Source organism: Aristolochia californica, unplaced genomic scaffold (assembly GCF_029961685.1).
Source record: "Aristolochia californica isolate CCGP_79_NKW_82.1479 unplaced genomic scaffold, dmAriCali1.0.hap1 SCAF_11, whole genome shotgun sequence".
Classification (NCBI taxonomy): Eukaryota; Viridiplantae; Streptophyta; class Magnoliopsida; order Piperales; family Aristolochiaceae; genus Aristolochia; species Aristolochia californica.
This window is the reverse complement of record NW_027181782.1, coordinates 5,011,086-5,032,971: the sequence shown is the minus strand read 5'-3', so window position 1 is coordinate 5,032,971 and position 21,886 is coordinate 5,011,086. Positions and strand designations below refer to the sequence as shown.

The 21,886-nt window shown below is 37.1% G+C and overlaps 2 protein-coding genes across 5 annotated transcripts in view; both read right to left on the bottom strand.

Annotated features, from left to right (window-relative positions):
* Positions 1-7,510, bottom strand: part of LOC137944269 (protein SHOOT GRAVITROPISM 6) — a 107,473-nt gene extending 99,963 nt beyond the window's left edge. For 2 of the 3 annotated variants that reach the window (XM_068789899.1, XM_068789900.1), the window contains exons 1-8: positions 7,395-7,510; positions 7,231-7,321; positions 7,053-7,107; positions 6,846-6,977; positions 3,955-4,026; positions 2,266-2,356; positions 2,073-2,168; positions 1,825-1,903 (exon numbers count right to left, since the gene is read on the bottom strand). In XM_068789899.1, coding sequence (XP_068646000.1) covers positions 1,825-1,903; positions 2,073-2,168; positions 2,266-2,356; positions 3,955-4,026; positions 6,846-6,977; positions 7,053-7,107; positions 7,231-7,321; positions 7,395-7,434 — 656 coding nt within the window. In that variant the 5' untranslated portion in view covers positions 7,435-7,510. Of the gene's footprint in view, positions 1-1,824; positions 1,904-2,072; positions 2,169-2,265; positions 2,357-3,954; positions 4,029-6,845; positions 6,978-7,052; positions 7,108-7,230; positions 7,322-7,394 lie in introns of those variants that run through there. The other variant, XM_068789901.1, reaches the window with a different exon arrangement.
* A 922-nt stretch (positions 7,511-8,432) lies between these two features.
* Positions 8,433-20,305, bottom strand: LOC137944681 (uncharacterized). 2 transcript variants are annotated; one of them, XM_068790397.1, is made up of 6 exons: positions 19,882-20,305; positions 19,601-19,791; positions 19,435-19,480; positions 11,102-11,184; positions 10,895-11,011; positions 8,433-8,776 (listed from the first exon to the last, which is right to left on the bottom strand). In XM_068790397.1, exons 1-6 carry the CDS (start codon positions 20,057-20,059, stop codon positions 8,705-8,707), a joined length of 687 nt encoding a protein of 228 aa, XP_068646498.1. In that variant the 5' UTR covers positions 20,060-20,305; the 3' UTR covers positions 8,433-8,704. The 2 variants fall into 2 exon arrangements, with proteins under 2 accessions (XP_068646498.1, XP_068646499.1); XM_068790398.1 differs by having other exon boundaries at positions 19,601-19,811; positions 20,027-20,090.
* Between the last annotated feature and the right edge of the window lie 1,581 nt (positions 20,306-21,886).

The window sequence follows — 21,886 nt, the reverse complement described above, 5'->3', positions numbered from 1 at the left end:
AAACCGCAGTCTGCCAAAGTTTCGTTGGTAGGCCAGTAATGGTTACCCATTGACTGAACTGGCTGGAAGGCATCGAGGGAAGCCACTTCGAGATCCCCGTGATGCCCTAGGGGGTGTGAGGTGGGAAAGCGAGAGCCGCTGATGACTCCTGCTGGGTACCGAAGTGAACAAGCCAGGTTTGGGTGGTGAGATAGGAGATTATAGGCATGTATGGAAGGTGGATTTCGTCAATCAGCCATTGAAGGATGTTGGATTTGACGATGTCAGGGCTTGTGCGGATAACAATGAATCGCGCCAAGACTAGCCGTCCATCGCAGAGAAGATTTGGGGGGATTCAAATGTTTTATGGGGGCTCGGCAAGAGCAGGGAGCTCTGGAACAGAAATGGGGGATGGTTCAGGTCGTTTTGGAGGGCAGAGGGTGGTATCGGTCCTGGATTTTGGGTTCGGAGGGGGCGTGGGGATTTGGTGGCGGCAAGGCTCGGGAAGAAGGGGCGGGAAGGTCTATCTGATTTCATTGGGGGGATGCTCCTCTCGTTGGAGACAGAGACGAAGGGCTTCAGCCAGTTCCTGCTAGCAGAAACCTGTTCGTGGCCTTAGGGATGATCCGGCATAATCGGCGGCCACGGAATGTGGTCACCGAGAAGAAGAAAACTGAGTCTCCCGACCACAGCTCGCATGAGAAACTCTTCGTCGCACTGGTCGCACGGAGGAATTGTTTGATGAAGCTTGAAACTACCACAATTGGCACGCATATGAAGGAAAGCTTGGAGCCATTTGTAGAGGAGATGTGGATGACCAGACCGGAGCTCCGATTGACCCTCTCGATCGTTACTCTACTCTTCCTGTAGCAAAAACGAAAGAAGGTCATTTGTTTCTTTCGCCGGGAGACAGTGGTCCAACCCGTGTCGATTCCTTCCGTCGGAGTCTTTGGAAGCTCACCGGAGTGGTGATCAGAGGTTTTCGACTGTCGACACCAGCTCTGGCCTCTTTTGGAAGAGGAGTCCTTCCTGGTTCTAGGTGTAGCTCGGAAGACGGCCTCTGCACGAGGTTGGCCGGAGATGACGGCAGCGGGGCTGTCAGAATTGAGATGGCCAGCAGGTGGGTCCGGGCGGCACTGGTCGTGGGTTTGATGGCCGGCGGGGCCACCCTCTCTCTCGAGTTCTCTCCTGCAAGCTCGGGCGCGCAGACCCTCATTTCAAATTCTCTTAAATGACGAGCTGTAACATCAGCTAAATAATGAACCACTTAGTGGCCTTCAACCCACACATTCAACTTGCTCTGATACAGCTCAATTACATGCCTAAATGATTAATCAACCTTTGTGACCTTTTAATATACTCTTCTCAAATTGACAGAAATGTTATTAGCTGGTGCTTTAGAAAAAAGGTCCCCTCTTTGGCGTTTTTGGCACTGTTTTCATGAAATTCAGAATTTGGCTAATGATTTCATTTATGTTTGGCGTCATGTTTTTCAAACAGCCAACGCTTTGGCTGATTCTTTGGCTAACTGAGGGGGTGACCTCCAACCCCTTTTTGTAAAGGCCCCCCACCATTTTTCCCTGTTTGCCTTCGGGCTTAATGAAATACACCCTTTCAAAAAATAATTCTTTTCAAACCTTCTAACAGAAGTGACACCATTTGAACCGAGAAAGAGAGAGAGAAGTGGAAAACAAACATCTGTTAAGTTTTTAAGTAAAAAAGTAGCCAGCTCTTATTCTAAGAAAATATCTATGACAGTTGCAAACTTTCTTAGGATACAAGCCAAGATCACTTCCAATTGAGTGCAACAGTCTAATCATGCTACCAAGGCAGACAGATACTCACATAACATCACTGTCAAAAATCACATAAGCAGGTGAATTCCTGATATATTGCCAAGCAGCTTGACACCAGCACTTGAAAGCTGCAATACAATAGCTATAGCGATTAAACAAATGCCACAAAGGAGCAAGTCATTGAGCGACACAAAACAGACCAAAAGAATAATTACAAAAAACCACTTCAGACATGATCTACTTCATGGAAAGCTGACAAGACAGCAAGAATCATTAACAGAACAATAAAATGTGTACCATTTGCAAAAATAGGTCGCTGGGAATCCCTCACACTTCCAAGAATGGGCAATATGCGTGAAAGAACACTTTTCAGTCGTGAGGCAAACTGCAAAGCTTCAAATAAGATGAGGAATCAAGCAGATACTTCAGTTAAAGTTGTCCTCTTGTAACAAATTCAATTTCATCATCTCAAAAAATGAAGATGCTTAACCTTCAGCAGTAGCGAAATCTGCCAGTATTTGCACCATGGAGGGAACAGCCGGATTAGGTCCAGATAGGTGGAGAAAAATTTCATCCATCATCTAAACGATTCAACAGTAGCAAGATAGAGAAGATGAGAAACAGTGTTGAATGACAGAGAATTGTGAGAACTAACTAATGTGTTGCATCGTTAGTTACAAACATAAGATGTACAAAATGAACCAGTAGTTTCGCCCAACCCTGCTCCCGTAATACTAGGTACTTCGTATGGTGCGGTTCTAACGTTAAAGTATTAACAATAGACTAGCTTTTCGTAGGAATCAGATCGTCCAAAATGTAAATTGTAAAGTTCAGTAATTTGCAAGTTGAGTAAGACGATCACATTTTTTTGTATTGCCCTTTTGCCTCCTTGCTACAAAAACTTGGCTTTCAATGTTGTTTCCCCTAACCTTCCCAAATATCATTATGCAATTCACTAGGAGGCTATTGCCAAGTTTTGGTATTTGTGGTGGACTTCTCAGGCTGCAGTTGTCTATGCTTCGTGGGAAGAACAGAAATTGAACTTTTAAAATTCAATACCACTCTTTTAGGGGTTATTGAGCATATAATTCACTGAAAACAATTCTCAATCTTCCAACTTCTAGAGAAAGCAATCTAATGAAACCATTTGATGGACAATTACATCTTCGGGTCTACTATGTCCTTTTGAGCCATTGAAACTCTACCGAAGTTTTGTACACTACTTGAAGGGCTAAAAATATTTGCCAACCTTACTCTCTAGCTAAGCAAAAACCCTCCCTCCAATTGCTTGTTGTAAAGTGAGAGCTCCTTCCTTTTTTTTTTTTTTGAAATAGTGCTGAGTTATATTAAAAGGCTCAAAAGAGCAAGATTACATGGAGGGGGAACCATCCCAAATAATGAGAGATTATTGGGAGGTTCCAAATTTAGCTAGCCTATCAGCCACAGAATTGGCTGACCTAGGAATGTGATTCCAAGTACTGGGAGAGCTCCTTCCTTAATCTTGTATTTTGTTCCTGGCTTGCCTTGAATGAAATTTTCATTCCTAAAAATTGCAAAAAAAAAAAAAAAAAAACATGACTCAGAACTGAGCTGTTCCTAGAAGGCCCATACAGTAGCCAAAGTGCAGTCCTGCCAGAATCATCCCAGAACTACCCACATGCCTTTTTTGGAGAATTAAAGTGAATTTTGGGAAAGCTGAGGGGAAGCAACTTTTGTGGCTAGTTTTCTGCAAATAGCAAAAATGCCTTCCTTTTTCTTTTCAATATTGATGATAACCAAAGTGTATAACTCATCACCTAAAGAAAATTATTAACATATGTAAAGGATACTACAAAGAGATTAAGTCATGTTTGGCGCTTACCACAAGTACTGAAGAATGCGAGAAGGAATAAATCAAATAAACAATATCATTGAATTACTAGGGAAAAAATTGATGACTGAACATAGGACAACTCAATCTCTTTGAGGAGTTCATGGATAGTTTGGCAAGCAAAGAGCACTAAGCAAATAAGATGACAAAATAAATGTCACTTCTTCTCCCATATAATAGTGAATTTCTGAACTATATCTGGCACAAAAAATTTCCTGACTTCATGTCATTTTAAGCTTACCTTTCAAATAGGAAAACAGCATCAAAGTGCTTCTCTACAAAACAAATTTCAAGAAATAGAATCCTTACCAAATCAGGCATGTGCGACCCTATTGAAACAAGTAAACCAGATGCAGCTCTTTGCCAATCAGATCCAAGTTCCTAATACCAGAAAGAATTTAAAGACATATAAGGAAAACAAATCAGATCCAATAAGAGAATGAGGACTAATTTTGTTAAAATTAAATGTATGAATATGATACAGAAAACCAAATTTTGTATATTGAGTTTCTAGGAAGCTTGAAGATCAAGAAGCAGCATACTTGGCTGCATATCCAGTGAAAGAAAGAGTTTTAAACATCGTGACGAAAGAGAGGAACCATGACCAACTTTGGCTTCACCATGATATCTTTGAGAGGCAGTTTCATCAAGATATGATTCCAGCCTAAGCATCCACTCCTTGGAATTCCCTTTTTAAACGTTAAAAATTTTGTTCATGGAATTTATATCCTTGACAGAAGAGTTAAGTCCCTTTTGTTCCTTTTCCGACTATACTAGAATACGCAGTCATCTTTAAAAAAATGGAATACCCAGTCATTCTCAAATTTTCTCAAAGACCCTCTCTTTAACAAAACTTTTTTTTTTTTAAATGACTCTTTAACAAAACTTGAAGAGCTTGGAATCCCAATCTGTTGATATCTTGTCCAGAACGATATATTGGAGCAGAGTAGCTTGCTTCCCCTCATAAGAAAAGCTCAAGATTAAGAAGTCCTTTTCCTTTTACTTTTTACTTTTTTTAAAAAAAACATTTTTTTATAACTAAATCATATTTAAGTCTCAGTACACTTTCATTAAGCGACTCTCCTACCCTCATCTTAAGTTTTTTGTACTTCCGATAATAAATAGAGGATGGCTGAGGGCAGTAATTAACTCAACATCTGTTCTCCCTAATTCCTTTTTTTCCTCTCTTATTTCTTCTATCATAAATGATGGATGACTTCTCTCACCCTTTTCTCCTGGTCATGGCAATTTTAAAAAAAGAATAGCCTATTCTTCCATATCTCATATGGGTTTCATAATTATAGGAACTGGTTCCATAACCGATATAGGACTCAACAGAGCCATTTTACAAATACTCTCTCTTTGACGTCTTTGCAATAATTAGACTTGATTAATGAGGCCCTAGAAACCCAACAAATATTAGATATTCAGGCCATAATAAGTCAACCAAATTTCATTGGATTCAGCCTCATGTAAAGTTTACAAACCACCTATTGCAAACTCCAATTTTTGAGAATCATAAGAAAGAATTAAGAAAAAAGCAGGATTAGAATGAGGTACATCTCAGCATCACAAAAATTAAAAAAAATATAAAAGGTAGCACACCTAAAGTTAGCAATAAAAAAAATGTAAAAAATAAAGTAAGCAATCAAAAATGAATAAAAAGAATGTTGAATAATGAACACCAAGGCCAGTATGATAATTTTGTATCAAGGGTAGTTTAAGCATTTGGTATCGTGTATTCCTGTCTCCTTAGAATGATTGGTTACGTAATTAGATATAGTTCTATGAGTTTAAAAAGCATTATGATATCTAATGAAAAGATGGTGAATATTCCTGTAATTTCGTTCCTAACTATTTCAGTGATAAAAAAGGAAATTATATAATAAGGAAATGGAGGGTATTCCTGCAATATTGTTTGGGAAATAAGAGATGATTAAATCTTACAGCACTTTAAACATGTAAAATTATATCTAAATTACATAACCATCAATCTAAGGAGAGGGAAACACAAGATACCAAATGCTTAAACAACACTTGATATAAAATACCATATTACCCTCAATGTACATCATTCACCAAAGAAAGATACAGATAATTAAAAAAAAAACTAATGATGACTCTACAAACAAATATTAAAATGCAACAAACTCATCACAAAACATTAATAGGGACTGGGACACTCTCAACAAGATATTGTAGAGAACCACCCATCCTAGAGAATCTGTCATTCCATTAGTGCATGTCATAGTGGGACACCAATCAAGCTGAAGATGTCCGCACATATCCAGAACTTTGTCGGGTTTTTATAATAATGAGACCATAATCTCATCCTAAAATTTTCCAAAAAAAATGGGACATGTCCTGCTGCAAACCAACCAACCACCACCAAAGAATCCCATTCTATCAAGAGGAGAGGGGTAATTCTACCTGAAAATCCCCTGAATCAAATCTTGCTCGTTAGGGGTAGCTATCGAAAGAAGAATACAGAAGTTGCCATCAGCTGGTTCACCCCTGGCTTCTCAGCTACTACTTTAGGGTTTCACAACATTGTTCTTTGTTGAGAGGTGATATGTTGTCACACAGCTCGTTCAGGGAAAAATTTAGCAGCCCACCTTGCTAAAGATTGTATTTCTTATCCACATCTTGCAATAAGTTCCATAAAAAAATCTAGCTTTAAGACAGAAACTGCCTCTAGGAAGCTGTTTGTCTATCAATCTACTATTTTTATTTATTTCTTATTTTGGCAGGTATATCTCTCCGGTCAAAAAAATCGTCACCTTGTAAAAAATAAAATTTCTAGAGAATAAAAATCCTCACCATGGATAGGGAGGTGTAGTTGCAATCAACGTTCAAATATATATAGACTAGTTTCATGGATATCCACAAAGCACTAGCAAAACCATCTAGCGAAATAGAACAAGCAAACGACATTGCCAAGCCACCAGAAACTTCCAGCTTGGAAGTCAAACTTTCCTAATACAATATGGATGCTCCATTGAATTTGCATGGTCTGTTTGGTCTTAGATGGACCTCTCGGTCCATTCTCCTCACATATTCCTCTATCTGTTTACTATATTTACTCAACTAGAACCATTAATAGATATTAACTTCACGTAAAAAATATGGAATTAAAAGTTCTAATTGAGTCAGCAAATAAGACCAATAAAAGAAGACACCTATTTTTTCTTCTTACTAACCTTAGATGTGATGATCTCAGCACAGGCAATTTTTGTCAACTTTGCCATGAGAGCCTGATCCACGTCTTTCCTGTCCATCGCTTGTACAGCAAATGCCATTACTTGAAAAAGCCCAGCCACGTTTCCGAACCGCTGCTACAGTAAATATGAATCATAATCACCGAAGAACAGATACAGCGGTAACCGATGAGAAGTTGCAAGGTTTACCCGACGCCCTCCACGGGAGACAGCCGAGCAACAGTCCAGAACCAAATAAGGTTCCCTACAACAGACATGTTAATCAGAAAATTTAAAAATAAATAAATAAATAAATAAAGAGAAGGAAAGGAAATGCCGTATCATTATTGCACCGTAGTATCGAAATATAATGAGAAAGAAGCATTACAGGGAGGCCACATCCTTGAGTGAAGCCATCGATGCTTCCCTCACCATAAGGGAATCGTCTGCCAGAGATGACACAAGAACTTGCACGGCCTCTGCGAATCAAAAAGGGAATTATACTACAAATAAGGAGAACTTCTCTATTTACTGGAGAGAAATTGAGATCACCTGGCACAGGATGAGATGTTCCGCCGCTAGTAGAAGCCATGAATTCGTAGCAAATCTTCGAATAAATTGGAACAGAAATACAGAGGAAAAGGCTAAGGGACAGACAAGAGAAGGGAAGGGGAAGCCTGGAAAGTGCTGCCAGCGAAACCTGCACAAAGCAACTAAATTTCGGCTATTTTGTTTATTTAATTACATTGTCGCGTAGTGGACTCAGAGTCCCACCAACTGGTCCTCCCCTACCACCGGGTCAAAAGAACATGAAATCTGTATTAAAAAGAAAGTAACAATGAAATAGTTTAATTTCATATTTGCAAATGTTTATCTTGTTTTTTTAGCAGTAAAATTCAAATTTCACCGATAAATGTAATCTATTAGTGAGAAAAAACAATTTTATCAGAAAACTCCTTAATACTTTGTTCACTTATTTCTTTGTATTTAGTGATATTATGTAGGAATTTAGCATAATTGAATAAAAATCTTTAAATTAACCTTTTATATTTACAAGGAAAAATACTGTTATGAGATGAAATGGTAACGAGAGCAACAAAAATGTGGGAATACCTAAACCAATACTAATTCAATTAAATTTTTTACAAATTATACCTTAATTCTACTTATTGTTATAATCTTGAGGTTAAGTATTGGTTTTCCGTTATCTAACAAATCGGTATTTTGGATAGTATTAACTATATGCTTAACATTTAATATCAAAGTTATACGATAATTACAAGTTCGAATCCCCAAGGGGGGGGGGGGGGGTGACCTAGAGACCTGTGTAACGCAAAAAAAGGGTACAAGTCACTAAAATAGGTCGTCATGGACGTCGGCTCATAACAATGGGAGTATTATTATAATCTTAGGGTTAAGTACTTGGTTTTTCACTACCTACCAAGCCGGTCTTTTGGATAGTTTTAGTTAAGTGCTTAACAATCCAGTTACACTATAAAAGTGTGTTTGCTCAAAAAACTTAAGAAAAAATTAAAAATGACAAACTTAAATAGGAAACTGGCTCAATCCAGTTTAATCAGCTGGTCCAGTCCGAAATTGTTTTTAAAGAACAAACTTCATGCAATGTTTCTCCAGGTAACCTTTCTTAACGATTCTCAGAACCAGAAAGAATAAGTTTAAGAAGAAAAGTGCCCGAAAGGCATAGGCAAATATATGGTCAAGAAAGAACTACACAGCAGGCGTTCACATAATTTCTTGTACAGTGAAATACAACAAATTAAGACCGTCGTTCTATAAAATAAGAGACTAAGAGAAGTATGCACAGTGAGATCCTAATCTATCCTGAATGAGATCCATCAGCCTCAAATTTCACCAGTGCCAAGGGCTTGCCTGGAGATGTCACCGGAAGCCCATGCTTGATAATCTTTCAAAAGCTGCCAGAAACCATATGAGCAAAAGTTTAACAATCAAAATAATAACCACTATACCCAGTAATGATCAGCTTTACATCCATTGCAGAATACCCAAACATGGTACAAGAACCAAATCTCTAGCATCTGCCTCTTCGCTAGAGTAATTTACTCTTTATATATTTTGGTAACTAGTAGATGTCCCAACGAATTCAATGTTTTTTCAAAATCTAACATATTGTTTCATATTTCAGGAGTGAAAAACAAAAAAATGATTGTATTATCTTGGAATGTTCGTGGATTGGAAGTCAAAGGAAAAAAGCTTCAATCTGTGGTTTTTTTGGAATCAAACAAGGTGTCTTTGGTAATTTCATAAGAAACTAAACTCTAACAAATGAATGATCAAATTGCTCATGAATTATGGTGCTACTCTACCATTGGATTCTCAGGAGGAATCCTAATTATGTGGAATACAATTTTTGATTGACTGTCTTGATGATATTATGGGGATTTCCTTGATTGGGTTAAAAATTAGAGACGAAAAAATAATAGGCAGACTTGGGGTATTGCAGGGGTAATGGACCGACCAGATACATTGAGTGTAATGTTTTTGGGATGAGCTAAATGATCACACTCGGTTATGGACTGCTCCTTGGCTGTTGGCTGGTGATTTTAAATGTTGTTCTTTTTTTAGTGATAAAATGCCTCCTTACACTCGCATTATTTCTTCTATATGAGTTTTTGCTGGTTTCACCAGTAATAATGGATTGGAGGAAATTAGTCTATCTGAAAAGGCGTGTATACATGGTCAAATAGACAGAAAAACCAGTTTTATCCAAATTGGATTGGTTGTTTGTCAATGGGGATTGACTTCATCTCTACCAGCAGGCCTCCAAAAAGGTTTTTTCTTGACCTCCTAGCATGACTATATGGACTCCTCCCCCCCCCCCCCCCCCCCCCCCCCCCCCCCGCCTCCCCAATTGACTACTTAAAAATTAATTTTGATGGTAATGCTGTTGGGAGTCCTGGTCAAGTTGGATTTGGCGGGGTTATTCATGATTCTTCAGGTGTTCAGCTTCTTACTTATTTGAGGGCCAATGGGAATTTCAGACTCTACTTCAGGCGAGTTATTTACACTTTTTCAAGGGCCACTCATTTTTCATGATCATTTTAATGTTACTCTTATTATTGAAGGAGATTACAAGATTGTCATTAGTTGGTCTTCAAATGCTACCAGTCCTCCTACTGGGTCGGGTGAATTAGACAATAGACGTCTGTTGGCATTCCAGCCTTCCTTCTCCTTTCAGGGCCTATCCGAAAGAGAATCCAGTACCTCTTGTTTCTTACTTTAATTGTGCTTGGTCTCATGTGCCTATATCAGCAACTGATGTTGCCAATTCTTTGGCTAAACAAGGAGTCTCCCTTCAATCTCTTGTTACAAGGGGAGTTCCCCTTTAGCTTGTAATTTGTTTCTTTAATTAATTCATCATCTCATTCAAAAAAGAAGAACATGATACCAGCTGGAAAAATAAAACAAATCAGCCGGTATAATACTTTCAACAGCTCAAGTATGTTATCTAACATAAAATATATTCAGATACTGGAACAGTTGATACCTCAGAGTTAATCCCTAATCTAAGGACATAAACATTAGCCCAAGCAAAGGATAGGTCTACACCGCAACAAGTTTCAAATGAATAAATAAAAAGGTTAGGATGCATCTACTAAAGAAAATATTGGAAAAAGCTTCTATATATAGCTATGTTATTTGCAGAATTCCAAAAAAAAAAAAAAGATACTGGTATATACTTCCAAGTATTTCATAAATCATGACATGATCTAGCATGCAAAACTGAAAAAAAAAACACTGGATTTTGAAAAGAAATGCACATCCAAAATGTTTTAAAATAATAGAGATGACGATATGAATAAGAGAGAAAATTCTACTTCAAATTAGTAGTTTGCCAACCACCTACAGCTGACTTTTCAAAAAATTTGATATGAAAATATTGAATATATTTAACAAAAAAAGGCCTCACTGGATGCTAAAGGAATAGTTTGATAGCATTTTCTAGGAAAATATGAGGAATAGAACAATAAAAATGAACTAATAAGAGTAGATGTTTCTGCAAGTTCTCTAACCTGTGCCAAGAAGCGGGGAAGCATAATTCCCAACAGTTGTTCAAGAACCTGGGCTCCAGTTGATTCAATCATTTCAACTGGTAATGCCCGGAAAGCGAAGGGAATGTCAATGCCAACCTATAAGTAATGAAATAATTAGTATTACTTTTAAAGAAAAAATACGGCACACCTCACTGTTTAACGCAAGCAAAAAATAATTGTGGCCACCTCAATAACAGTGTCAGAAGTGAGCTGCTGTACTTCTGAGTTGCTTAGGTTGGTATTGCAAGATATTCTGTTGACCATCGAAGCTGCATTTCCCAGACCAAACCAATGTCAAATGAATCCTGAAAAAAAATTGCATATTTGATTTAGAATAGAACATTATTTTTCATTAAGAGTTGCTACATTGGGTCACCGTATAAGTAATATAAGCATGTGTGAGTTCACCATGCCTGAGTGGCCAGAGAAAAAAGTCTCAGTGGCTCATTACCATTAAAATAGAGTATTGTAAAATGAGATGAGAGAAGAGAGAGGAAAAGAAAGCAAGAAGAGAGAGGAAAAGAAAGCAAGAAGCGAGAGGGAAAAGAAGGTTAGTTGAGAGCCTACTCAACGGAGGGAGAAGTTGATTCCCATCTTTATCTTATTAAGCCTCTGAAGATGTGTTACAGAAAGACTGCATTGCCCCTTACATAGGAACTTGTACATAAGAGCCAAAAAAACGCATCTAAAATAATCTAAAAATTACATAGTAACAACCCCAACTCCATACTATAAATCTGGGACCTCTTGGCTACGTTATTACAGATATACCACCACTATGTAATAACTAAAATACCCCTGATTTTGAACACTCCCTCTCAAGTTGGGCTTATATACCCAACAAACCCAGCTTGGTACAAAAGTTATTTAAGTTTCGCTTTCCAAGAGGTTTTGTAAAGATATCACCAATCTGATTAACGGTCTGGACATTTACAGTAATCAACTTGCCGTCCATCACTAATCTCTTACAAAATGAAGATCAACTTCAATATGTTTTGTCCTCTTACGAAAGACAGGATTATTAGCAATGAAAATAGCCACTTTAATATCACATGCACCATAGGCTCTTCAACTACAACTTTAAACTCCTTCAACACATAATGAATCCACATGAGCTCACTCATTGTGTGGGCCAACCATCAATACATCGCCTCAGCACTAGACTCTTCTACCACATTTTGTTTCTTACTTTCCAACTAACAAGATTTCCTCCAACAAATACACAGAACCTTATAGTGGATTTCCTATCAAGTTTTGATCCAGCATAATTTGCATTGTAAAATCCATAAATCTTAAGATAATCATGAGAAGTATAAAATAGCCCTTTGCCTAGAGCTCACTTCAAATACCGTAAGATTCTCTTAGCTACTTCAAGAGGAACTTTGCATGGAGACTTTATAAACTAACTCACCATATTAATAGAAAAAATAATATCAAGTCTTGTCAGAATCTCAAATATCAATTATCGCACTAGTCTTCTATACATGGTCTTGTCTTTTAGTAACGGGTTATCCTCATTCCACAAATTATGACCAACCTCCATAAGAGTAAACTAGTTTGACTCTTAAAAGCCCATACTTGCATAGCATGTCAGTATTATATTTCCTCTATGAAAGTTTTTTTTTTTTTTTATAAAGACGTATTATATAAACAAGAGAGAATTTACAAAAGAAGAGGGAGCAGATCCCTAACAACAAGAGATTGAAGGGACGCTCCCTGCTTGGCAAGCACATCTGCTGCCGAATTTGCAAAAAAAGACTTTCAATGATTTCCTCTGGGAAAGTATTATCTCTTGCTTGCTTTTAGTGACTTCAATCCCAAAAAGAATTTTAGAGATCAAAGATCCTAGGTTTGAAGTGGCTGCTTAGATAGGCTTTCACTTCTTCACTCCCCTGGGTATCACTACCAGACAACATTATGTCATCTACATACACTATGGGGGGGTTAGTCAACATGACTCAGGACATGATCTTCATGCGCATTACTCAGTTCATGTCCTGAAGTCGTTAAGGAACGCCAAACTTCATGTCATGTACATGATCATCCATGACTCAGGAATTCATGTCCCAAGAGTAAACGGCAGAAAGTGTTTTCCGCCCGATTTTGAGAATCATGTACATGACACTATCGCGGGGCTCTCTCTGCCGCACACCCTCTCTGCCATTTCATTCCCGTAGCCCTCTCTCGTTCTCTGCTCCCTCTCTCGTCTTCACCGTCCCTCTCCGGTCTCCCTCTCCACGGCGTCCATCTTGCTGCAAACGTCCTTTCGGCGTCCTTCTCTCCATCTCGGACTCGCTCTCCCTCTGAACCTCCTGCTCGATTTTGACATTTGGGCTTCGATTTTTTTAATTTCTACTTCGATTCGGCATCGATTTCCCCATTCGGCTTTGATTTCAGCCATCGGCTTCGGTTTAACAGCCATCCTCCCTCTCCTCTCCCTCTCGACCTCCGTCGCAGAGCACGGGAGGTCGAGCATCTATTGCAGAGCTTCTCGGCCTCCCACTCTTCTCCCTCTCGGCGTACCGTCGGAGGGCTGCCTCTGTCGGCATTGCCCGCCGCCGTTGCCATTGCCCACTCGCCCATCGCCGTCGCCCGCTGGCTAGCCGCTGAGGAAGACGACGATGGTTTAATTTTTCTTAAGTTAGGAAAAATTAAACTATCGTCATAAAAATCATTAATTTATAAAATTTATTTATAAAATAATTATTTATATTTATAAAATAATTATTTTATTTATTTAATATATTTATTTTATAATTACTATATTAAAATAGTGATTTAATAGTCATAATTAAAATATTATTAAAATAAATATTTGATAAATTATTTTGGCATAATTATCTGATTGCTATAGTTAATTAAACCAATGGTTTTAAATTTTGTGATAATATATTATTAATTAATAATACATAAAATATATTATGTAAAAATATATAGTGTGTTAAAGTTATGATTAGATCAATTTTTTCTCTTAAATTATTTAATTTTAGGTTAAAGTATATCATATGTTATTAATAAATTAATAACTCAACGTATTACTTTCGTTTTTGTTATTTATAACGTTATTTATTTACTATTTGTAATTAATCATGTACGTATTTCATTGGCTCATGTAATTACCATATTAATGCACAATAAAATATCTAATTCAATTAAGAAATATATTAATATATTTAATTAACTTATTCGTGTAGTAATAATGGTTGTTTTACCTAATTTGGGGTTTAAGGATTATGTTGTAATTAAATGTACTGTAAAGGTTTAGGGATTCTCTTGTTTTTTATGTTTTTCTCATGTTGGGGCACTAACACTGGAAACTGTTTTCCAGTGTAAATGAAGTCGTCAACACTAACACCAAGTGCGAAGATGATCTTCATGTACATGACTAACATGATCTTCATGTTGGACATGAACTTGAACTTCAAAAATCCATTTGGGGGACTAACCCCCCTATAAGAATCACACTCCTTAATGACCGATGTAAAACAAACGAGGAATGATCACAGTGGCTCCTAACAAACCCAAATGCTATGACAACCGTACTGAAGTTATTGAACCAGGCCCAAGGACTTTGTTTCAACCTATGCATAGATTTATGCAACTTGCAATCTTTGTCGTTCTCCCCTTGAGCAACAAACCCAGGAGATTGCTATATGTACATCTCCTGAAGGTCACCATAGAGAAAAACATTTTTTATATCTAACAGAAACGAGGGTCACCTCTTAGCTACAAGAGTAGAAACTAGAATCTAGACTATAGTCATATGGGCTATTGGAAAAAAAGTATTAAATACATCCACACCATATGTTTGGGTGTAACCCTTAGCCACTAGTCGTGCCTTATATCTTTCAATCGTCCCCTCAGCATTACATTTGATAGGAGGCACCAAATGAGAGCCTACAATGGCAGCACCTGTACGAGGTTCTACCGAGGTCCAGGTATTCCTAGTCAACAAAGGCATCCATCTCAACTTTCTTCCACTCAAGCGAACACAAGGCAGCTTATACTTTAGTTGGAATAGGAACACTGGACAACGAAGCATCAAAATACCAGAATGAAGGAGACAAATTATGGATAGAAACACACTATGAAATAGGATGATGAGTACCTTTTCTTATGGCAATGTGAAGATGCACATCAATGAAAACAAGGTCCACAAGCTTAGAGCAAAATGATTCAACCATGTCAGAAGGGGCCATAGAGGAGCCTTGATGTTGCAATCCACTAGTGGGCTGTTGTTTGTTTACCTTTTTGTGCCGATATACTTGCAATGGTTCATGAGGCAAAACAGTGGAAGGTACAGTGGGATTGTCCATAACTAGAACAAGAATAGGGGACTCAATAGCCACATGTCTTAGGAGATACACTAAAAAATGGTATAGTCTAAAAAAATGTTACATCTGCTAAAATATAAGTTTTCCTATTAGTAGGATCTTAACATCTATAACCTTTTCGATTATGAGGATAACCAAGAAAAATGCACTCTACAGCCTGAGGAAAAAATTTGTCACAGTGTGGACCAAATGAATTAACAAAACACAAGGAACCAAACACCCTGGGTGTGACTTCAAATAAGGAACATTATGGTTTCAAAACTTGCAATGGAATTTTTCCAACCAAAACAAAGGATGGTATTCTATTAATTAAGTACCAAGAGGTTAGAATAACATCTCCCAATAGAAGACATTCGTCTTAATAATAGAGTATGAGCTACTTCTAGCAAATGACGATTTTTCCATTTAGCAACCCTATTTGTTGTGGGGTATACACACATGATGATTGATGAATAAACCAATGAGATGCACAAAAGATGAAAATTGTTTATTCATAAATTCAAGACAATTAGACCAGAACACATGAATTGAAGCACCAAATTGAGCTTCAATTTTAGAGAAAAATTTGATAAATACATCGAAGACTTCAAATTTTTCCCTGAGGAGATACACACAGGTAACTCTTCTATATTCATCTATAAAAGTCAAAAAATAATGAAATCCAAACAATGTGGAAGCCCGACAAGGACCCCAAACATCAAAATGGACTAACTAAAATGGAACTGTAATATGGCTGCTACTCAATGGAAAAGAACTACTACGGTGCTTCCCAAGTTGGCATGATCGACATTGAAAGAAAATATCTTAAGAAAAGAGTAAGAGGAAACTAATAAAACTTTAATGGGGATGGATGTACCAACTATTAGATGCCACAAGAAAGGTATCACAGCAACACCTCTCAACACGGTCTATAAACTGGCTTAAGTAGCATCTAGAAGACCTCCTCAGAATATATATTGCAGAATCAATAACTCATGATCGCTGAGAAGAAATATGTAGTGCAAACATACCTAGCGTAGCTAGAGTGGCATGAGTGGAAGATGATCTACCAACCATAGTAGGAGCAGTCATGGGTATAGTTGTGAGTTGTCCCAAACAATGAAGTAATAGCAGAATTTCACCATGTGGACTAGCAATAGATTCTTGTGCACTTCCAGTGCTTTTAGATATAAAGGAGTTAGGCCACACAGGTTTTCCAAATTTCTCCCAGCATTTACTTGAATTGTGGTTGGTCCGTCCACAATGTGAGCATTTCCTATATCCACGTTCTCGGCTTCTGCCTCTCCATCATGACCATGTCTTCTACCTCCCCCTCTCCCCCTAGCTATCTTAGATCAAGGAGTAGAGAATAGATTAAAGTTGCTGGTTTTTTTATAGTACTGCACTCTCTGCTCTAATTACATTGTTATAAGCCTTCTCAAGAGTAAGCCCCACATCGTCTACTAACATCTGTGCTTGTAGAGCCTCATATTTTGGTTCCAATCTATCCAAAAATCTGACACTTGTATCTGTCCATCCTTTTCTTGTAGTTTCACATGATCAATGATAAAAGGATGAAGTACCACCATCTCTTGCAACACCCCATGCGTCTGAGTGAAGTACTACGTCACAGTTTCATTTCCCTTGCTCATGCTGAAAAACTTAACATATAACTCATACACATGAGACAAGATGCTTTCTTGATAGAAGATTCACTCAAGTGTCTTCCACATATCCTTAGCCATTTTACAACTGATAAGTTGATTACTAACTTGAGGCTGCATAGAATTCAACATCCATGTTTGTACTTGATGATCCTTAGCCTCCCAATCTTCTGAATTAGTCTTGAGCTGTTAAGAAATTTCTAATTGCCAAAAGGAAACCTTAGTATATCAAAGAGGATCCACCTGATCAAATTAGACAAGATGCTTTCTTGATAGAAGATACACTCAAGCATCATCCACATATCCCTAGCAATTTTACAACTGATAACTTGATTACTAACATGAGGCTGCATAGAATTCAACATCCTTGTCTGTACTTTATGATCCTTAGCCTCCCAATCTTCTGTAATTTGATCAGGTGGATCCTCTTTGATATACTAAGGTTTCCTTTTGGCAATTAGAAATTTCTTAACAGCTCAAGACTAATTCAAGTAGTTCTTCCCATCTAACTTCACAGAAGTTATCTGATTATATTCCTTATTTTCTGCAGTTTCAATAGACTTCATAGGGGTGATAACTTCTCTAGAATCAACCATATTTACCCTCACTACCAGCCACCAAACACAAATGCAGTGGCACAACAAGTCTCTTCACACACACCTTTCCATCAACACTTGGCAGATCCAATATAATATACGCAGGTATGTGTGCCTCACAAGACACGAAAGAACTCCTAGAATTTTATAGTAGTAAGCCTTGATATGTAGTATTCAAAAAGGGAATACTAATTGAATCAATTAGGAGACAGGACAGCAAACTGGGTGGGCCCAGAAATTAATATGTGTAGGAAGCCTTGTGTCTAAGCTAGGTGATGTAGGCAATAATTCTTCAGGAACATAATTTGATCCTTACAGGATCAGATAATCACACAGTAATTGCTAGTAAAGCAGCAGTACGAGCTATTAACCCTTAGGTTAAGGCACAGTAGAAAGAAAACAACGAACCTTTAAGTCCGATTAGCAGAGAGATTTTTTATAAAAAAGAATGGATGAGTTTTATTAAGCAAAAGGAGCAAACTAACAACCAAAGGAGCATTTCCCATTACAACAAGCGATCGAAGGGAAACTCCTTGCTTAGCAAGAGTGTCAGCTAAAGAATTGGCTGACTGTGGAAGATGAAGCCAAATACAAGAAAAAAGGGAGGAAAAGGTTTGTGTCAGCTAAAGGTTTCTGTGAATTATTTTTCAGTAGCATTTGAATGGCTAAATTATTTTTGTGTGGTGAAGTATTTATATTTTTCCTGCAAAATCTTGAAGCTTATTTGTAAAAAAAATTCTGGTAATATGCTGACTTCAGAAACAATTTTGGGATTCAAAAAACCCAATTTCAACATAATTTTAGAGCAAATCCACACCCAGGTCTCTTTCTGTTCTGTTGTCTGCTTTTATGTTCTCCATGTCCCAAGAGGAGTTGTCTCCTTAGTACTATAGACATAAGGAGGGAAGTTGATGGGTAAAGCCCCACCTTTTTATGGCCTTTATATGCGTTCCATGGTATGTGTTCAAGAGGGGTTGTAAGTGGATGAATAATCCCACATTATTCATGAGCTCAAAAGATCCTAGCCTCATTTATATGAATAAGAATCACCTTCTTTCAGCCACTCATATGGGATAAGAGTTGACGCAACTTCAAATGTATATATTTCTGACCCGACTTGGATGCTTAGTTCCAGAGCCAAGAGTAGATAACTTGGCATCAAAGACAGAGAGACAGATAAGTTGGAAGACAGAGAGAGAGAGAGTATACATTTAGTGTAAAACAAAGAAAAAGAAAGGAAACTATACAGAAAATTTTATGGGGTTCAAAGTATGAGTCTCCCCTTGAAAATCTCTCTATTTATAGCTTAAGAAAAGTCTTTCACCCTACAAAATATTTCCCATCATGTTCTTCATATATTCCTTAAACTATTCCCTTGGCATAACACCAAAAAAAAATTCACTAAACCGGCATATTGCCTAAAATATACTCAAAACATAATAACAAAAACTACCCCTGCGCCCCTGTTCTTAATTGGCACCAAACGCCTACTGTGATTTTACAAATGTCAAAACTGCCCCTTCAACCCTTAAAATTTATAAATCTATTTAAAAAAAACAATCTGAATGATAAGTGAGTGCCTAGAAAATAATAAAATTATAAAAAAATACTACCCCACTAAAAGAGTCACATCCTTGACATTCAGAACCATTTGACGTTGATTCTTGATATTCCTTCAAGTATAAAAGTACATACTGATATCCATGCTTGATTTAGAAGTGCAACACCTCCATTAAGCTAAAGGGAGTGTATAATGGAGAAAAATTAAAACACTGAAAAAGAAAAAAACATGATATAAAGCAATGAAGTTAAAATATGTATAGGGAACTACTGTAATTAGTGAGTTACGTTCCAAAAGCCCAATAATTATTAAATAGCAAAACCACTCTAAGGATCATTCTCAAGCTAATAAACAATTAGGAGCACAAGAGAGGAAGAAGGAAAACCTGAAAATTTGTCATTCTGAGCAACTACAATTGGGGAGCCCTCCAGCTTGACATAACGAGCAAACACAAGTCAAAACATAACATCAAACTCAGTTACACAATAGAAACAAGAAATGCACAAAAAGGTAACAAAATTTAAGAGGTTATTAACATGAAGAACCAGAACCTTGCATGACAAGAGACGGATGCAGCAGCCGTTGGACTCTTCCTCAACTCTCACCAAAAGAACTGGGCAAACCTCGAATGCGAAAAATTTCACTCTGTAAACATAACAACGAAATGTGTTTTCATCAATTCGCTCAATCCGCTCAGCGTCCAAAACTGAATACTGGCTAGCGGGCAACCCCATGTACTCAACTGCGCAAAGCAAATACACCCTAGCCATAAATTAGCCATGAATCAGTTAGTAAGCAAGTAATAGATTAATATTTTAGTTTATAGTCCTACGGAGTGGTCTCTGGAGCTGTCGAACAGAGATGCTCTGGGAGCGTTTGGCGACAAATCGAGCTTTGGGTGGTGAGTCTATAGCAGAAATGCGAGGGAAGGCAAGGGTCCTATGGTCTTTTGAAGGGATGGAGGAGACGGTGCTTACTAGAATCCAAGGAGAAGAGTTCAGAGCCGCCATAAGGAAATGGCTGCAATCTGAACAACGGAAAGACGGAGAAAAAGAATGAAAAATCAACAAAAAAAAAGAGCAAATAATCTCCTAGAAAACATATTTCGTCTGTTTTCTTTTGGCTATTTTGAGGATAAGACCGACAATGAAAGGAAAATAACCGGACTGGAATGACTACTACATTTGACTGTCTGAGAAAAACAAAATCATGGTTTTCCGATCCATAGACCCAGTGACTTTAGTCACAATTCTATGTTGGAAAACTCTAAACCAAAGTATCCCAATTGGGTAAAAAGTTGGGCTGCATCTCCATGTTTTGTTTGATGTTCTAGTTTGACTTCTCAAATTCGAACATCCTTGGACTTACTGCAACTCAGTATAACCAGTAATAGAAAAACTACCATGAGGATTCATCTTTGTGACCATATAGACCCAATGTAGTAGAAGAAGTGCATTCACTTCAATGCCTCCCTATGACATCTGACAAAGAGTACATGAACTAAAAAAATGGATCCACCAAAAGCTATCCAGATGTGCTAGAATTAGATAATACAAACCACAAACAAGACTCAAGTAACTTGAGATTATCCCACTAGAGCACCTATCAATTTTAGTTCCTAGGAAATATTTTTAAAGAATCAGACTCTTTGTCTAAAAAAGATTGATCAGGCTATTATTTAAAAGGAATAGTCATGCCATCATTATCAGCAATGTGTATGTGTATGTGTGTGTATATATATTTTTCAAACCCGTTATGTTGTTCTTAAGAAGTCAAGTTGTTGCAAACACCAATTACAAAACAACAAGAATTGGATTAAGTTGAACCGTCACAATTTTAATGACTAAGCTAAAAAAATTGTCATAATCAAGAAAATATTTTTTATTGTATCCTTGAGCCATCAAACTAGTTTTATACCTTACAAGGCTGCTATATAATTTATATTTAAAGTTGTAGACCCACTACATCTAATAACATTTTTGGCTATAGGTGGTTCTACTTTCTTGCAGTAATAACTCCATTATTATCCTTTAACGAAACTATATTAAAATAAAAAACACCAAATTCGTCAAAACTTCACAATTTGAGATATCTATCATGAATGAGTCAATGTTACAGCATAAGTAACTTTTAAAAAAATCACAATACCCAAAAAATCGCTTTGGAGGCGAATCTTTTCATGATTATGTTGTGCACATAAACAGTAGCCCCAAAAGTTCTCAAATGAGAGAGTAGTGAGGAGCCTCCCCAAAAAGTAACTCGGACAGTGTGACACCATATGGTATGTCTTGTTAACAATAAAAGCCATATTATGGTGTGTCTCTAACAAAAAAAATATGGATATATACAAATTCAACATTTTTTCAACATGATTTTGAAATTGTTTAGAACTGTCAAACACTTTGGATTTTTTTTTAAAAATACAAATCAAATACAGTGAAAAAATATCCAAAAATATAATATAATACCATGATTGAAACATCTATCAAACAAGGTTAGATCCTATGCATCAATATGATTCAATTTCAAGTGATCTATCTTACTTTCAGATAAATAAAATGGCAGCTAGGAATGTTTAGAAAGTTGACAAAATGACAAAGAGAATCTTGTTGTTCTTTATTAGAATTAGAAATAAAACTGGACAATTTATCCATTGTGTTATTTGAACCATGATCAAAATGACCATGTCATAAAAATTTAGTACTAACATGACTCAACAATTTTTAGACTTCAAGTTAGACTCTGAACAAAAAATTGTGGTATGCATTGGTGCAGCTAGGCCTCTCTAAATGTAACAATCCACTTCAAAGAAGTATAAAAACCTATCTTTTCACCTA

Coding starts and splice junctions, on each gene's coding strand:
- LOC137944681 (XM_068790397.1), bottom strand. CDS start 20,059: ATGGCGGCTCTGAACTCTTCTCCTTGGATTCTAGTAAGCACCGTCTCC. Junction 11,012..11,101: donor CTTCTGACACTGTTATTGAG/GTGGCCACAATT, acceptor CATTACTTATAG/GTTGGCATTGACATTCCCTT. Junction 8,777..10,894: donor TTCCCCGCTTCTTGGCACAG/GTTAGAGAACTT, acceptor GGTTTCTGGCAG/CTTTTGAAAGATTATCAAGC.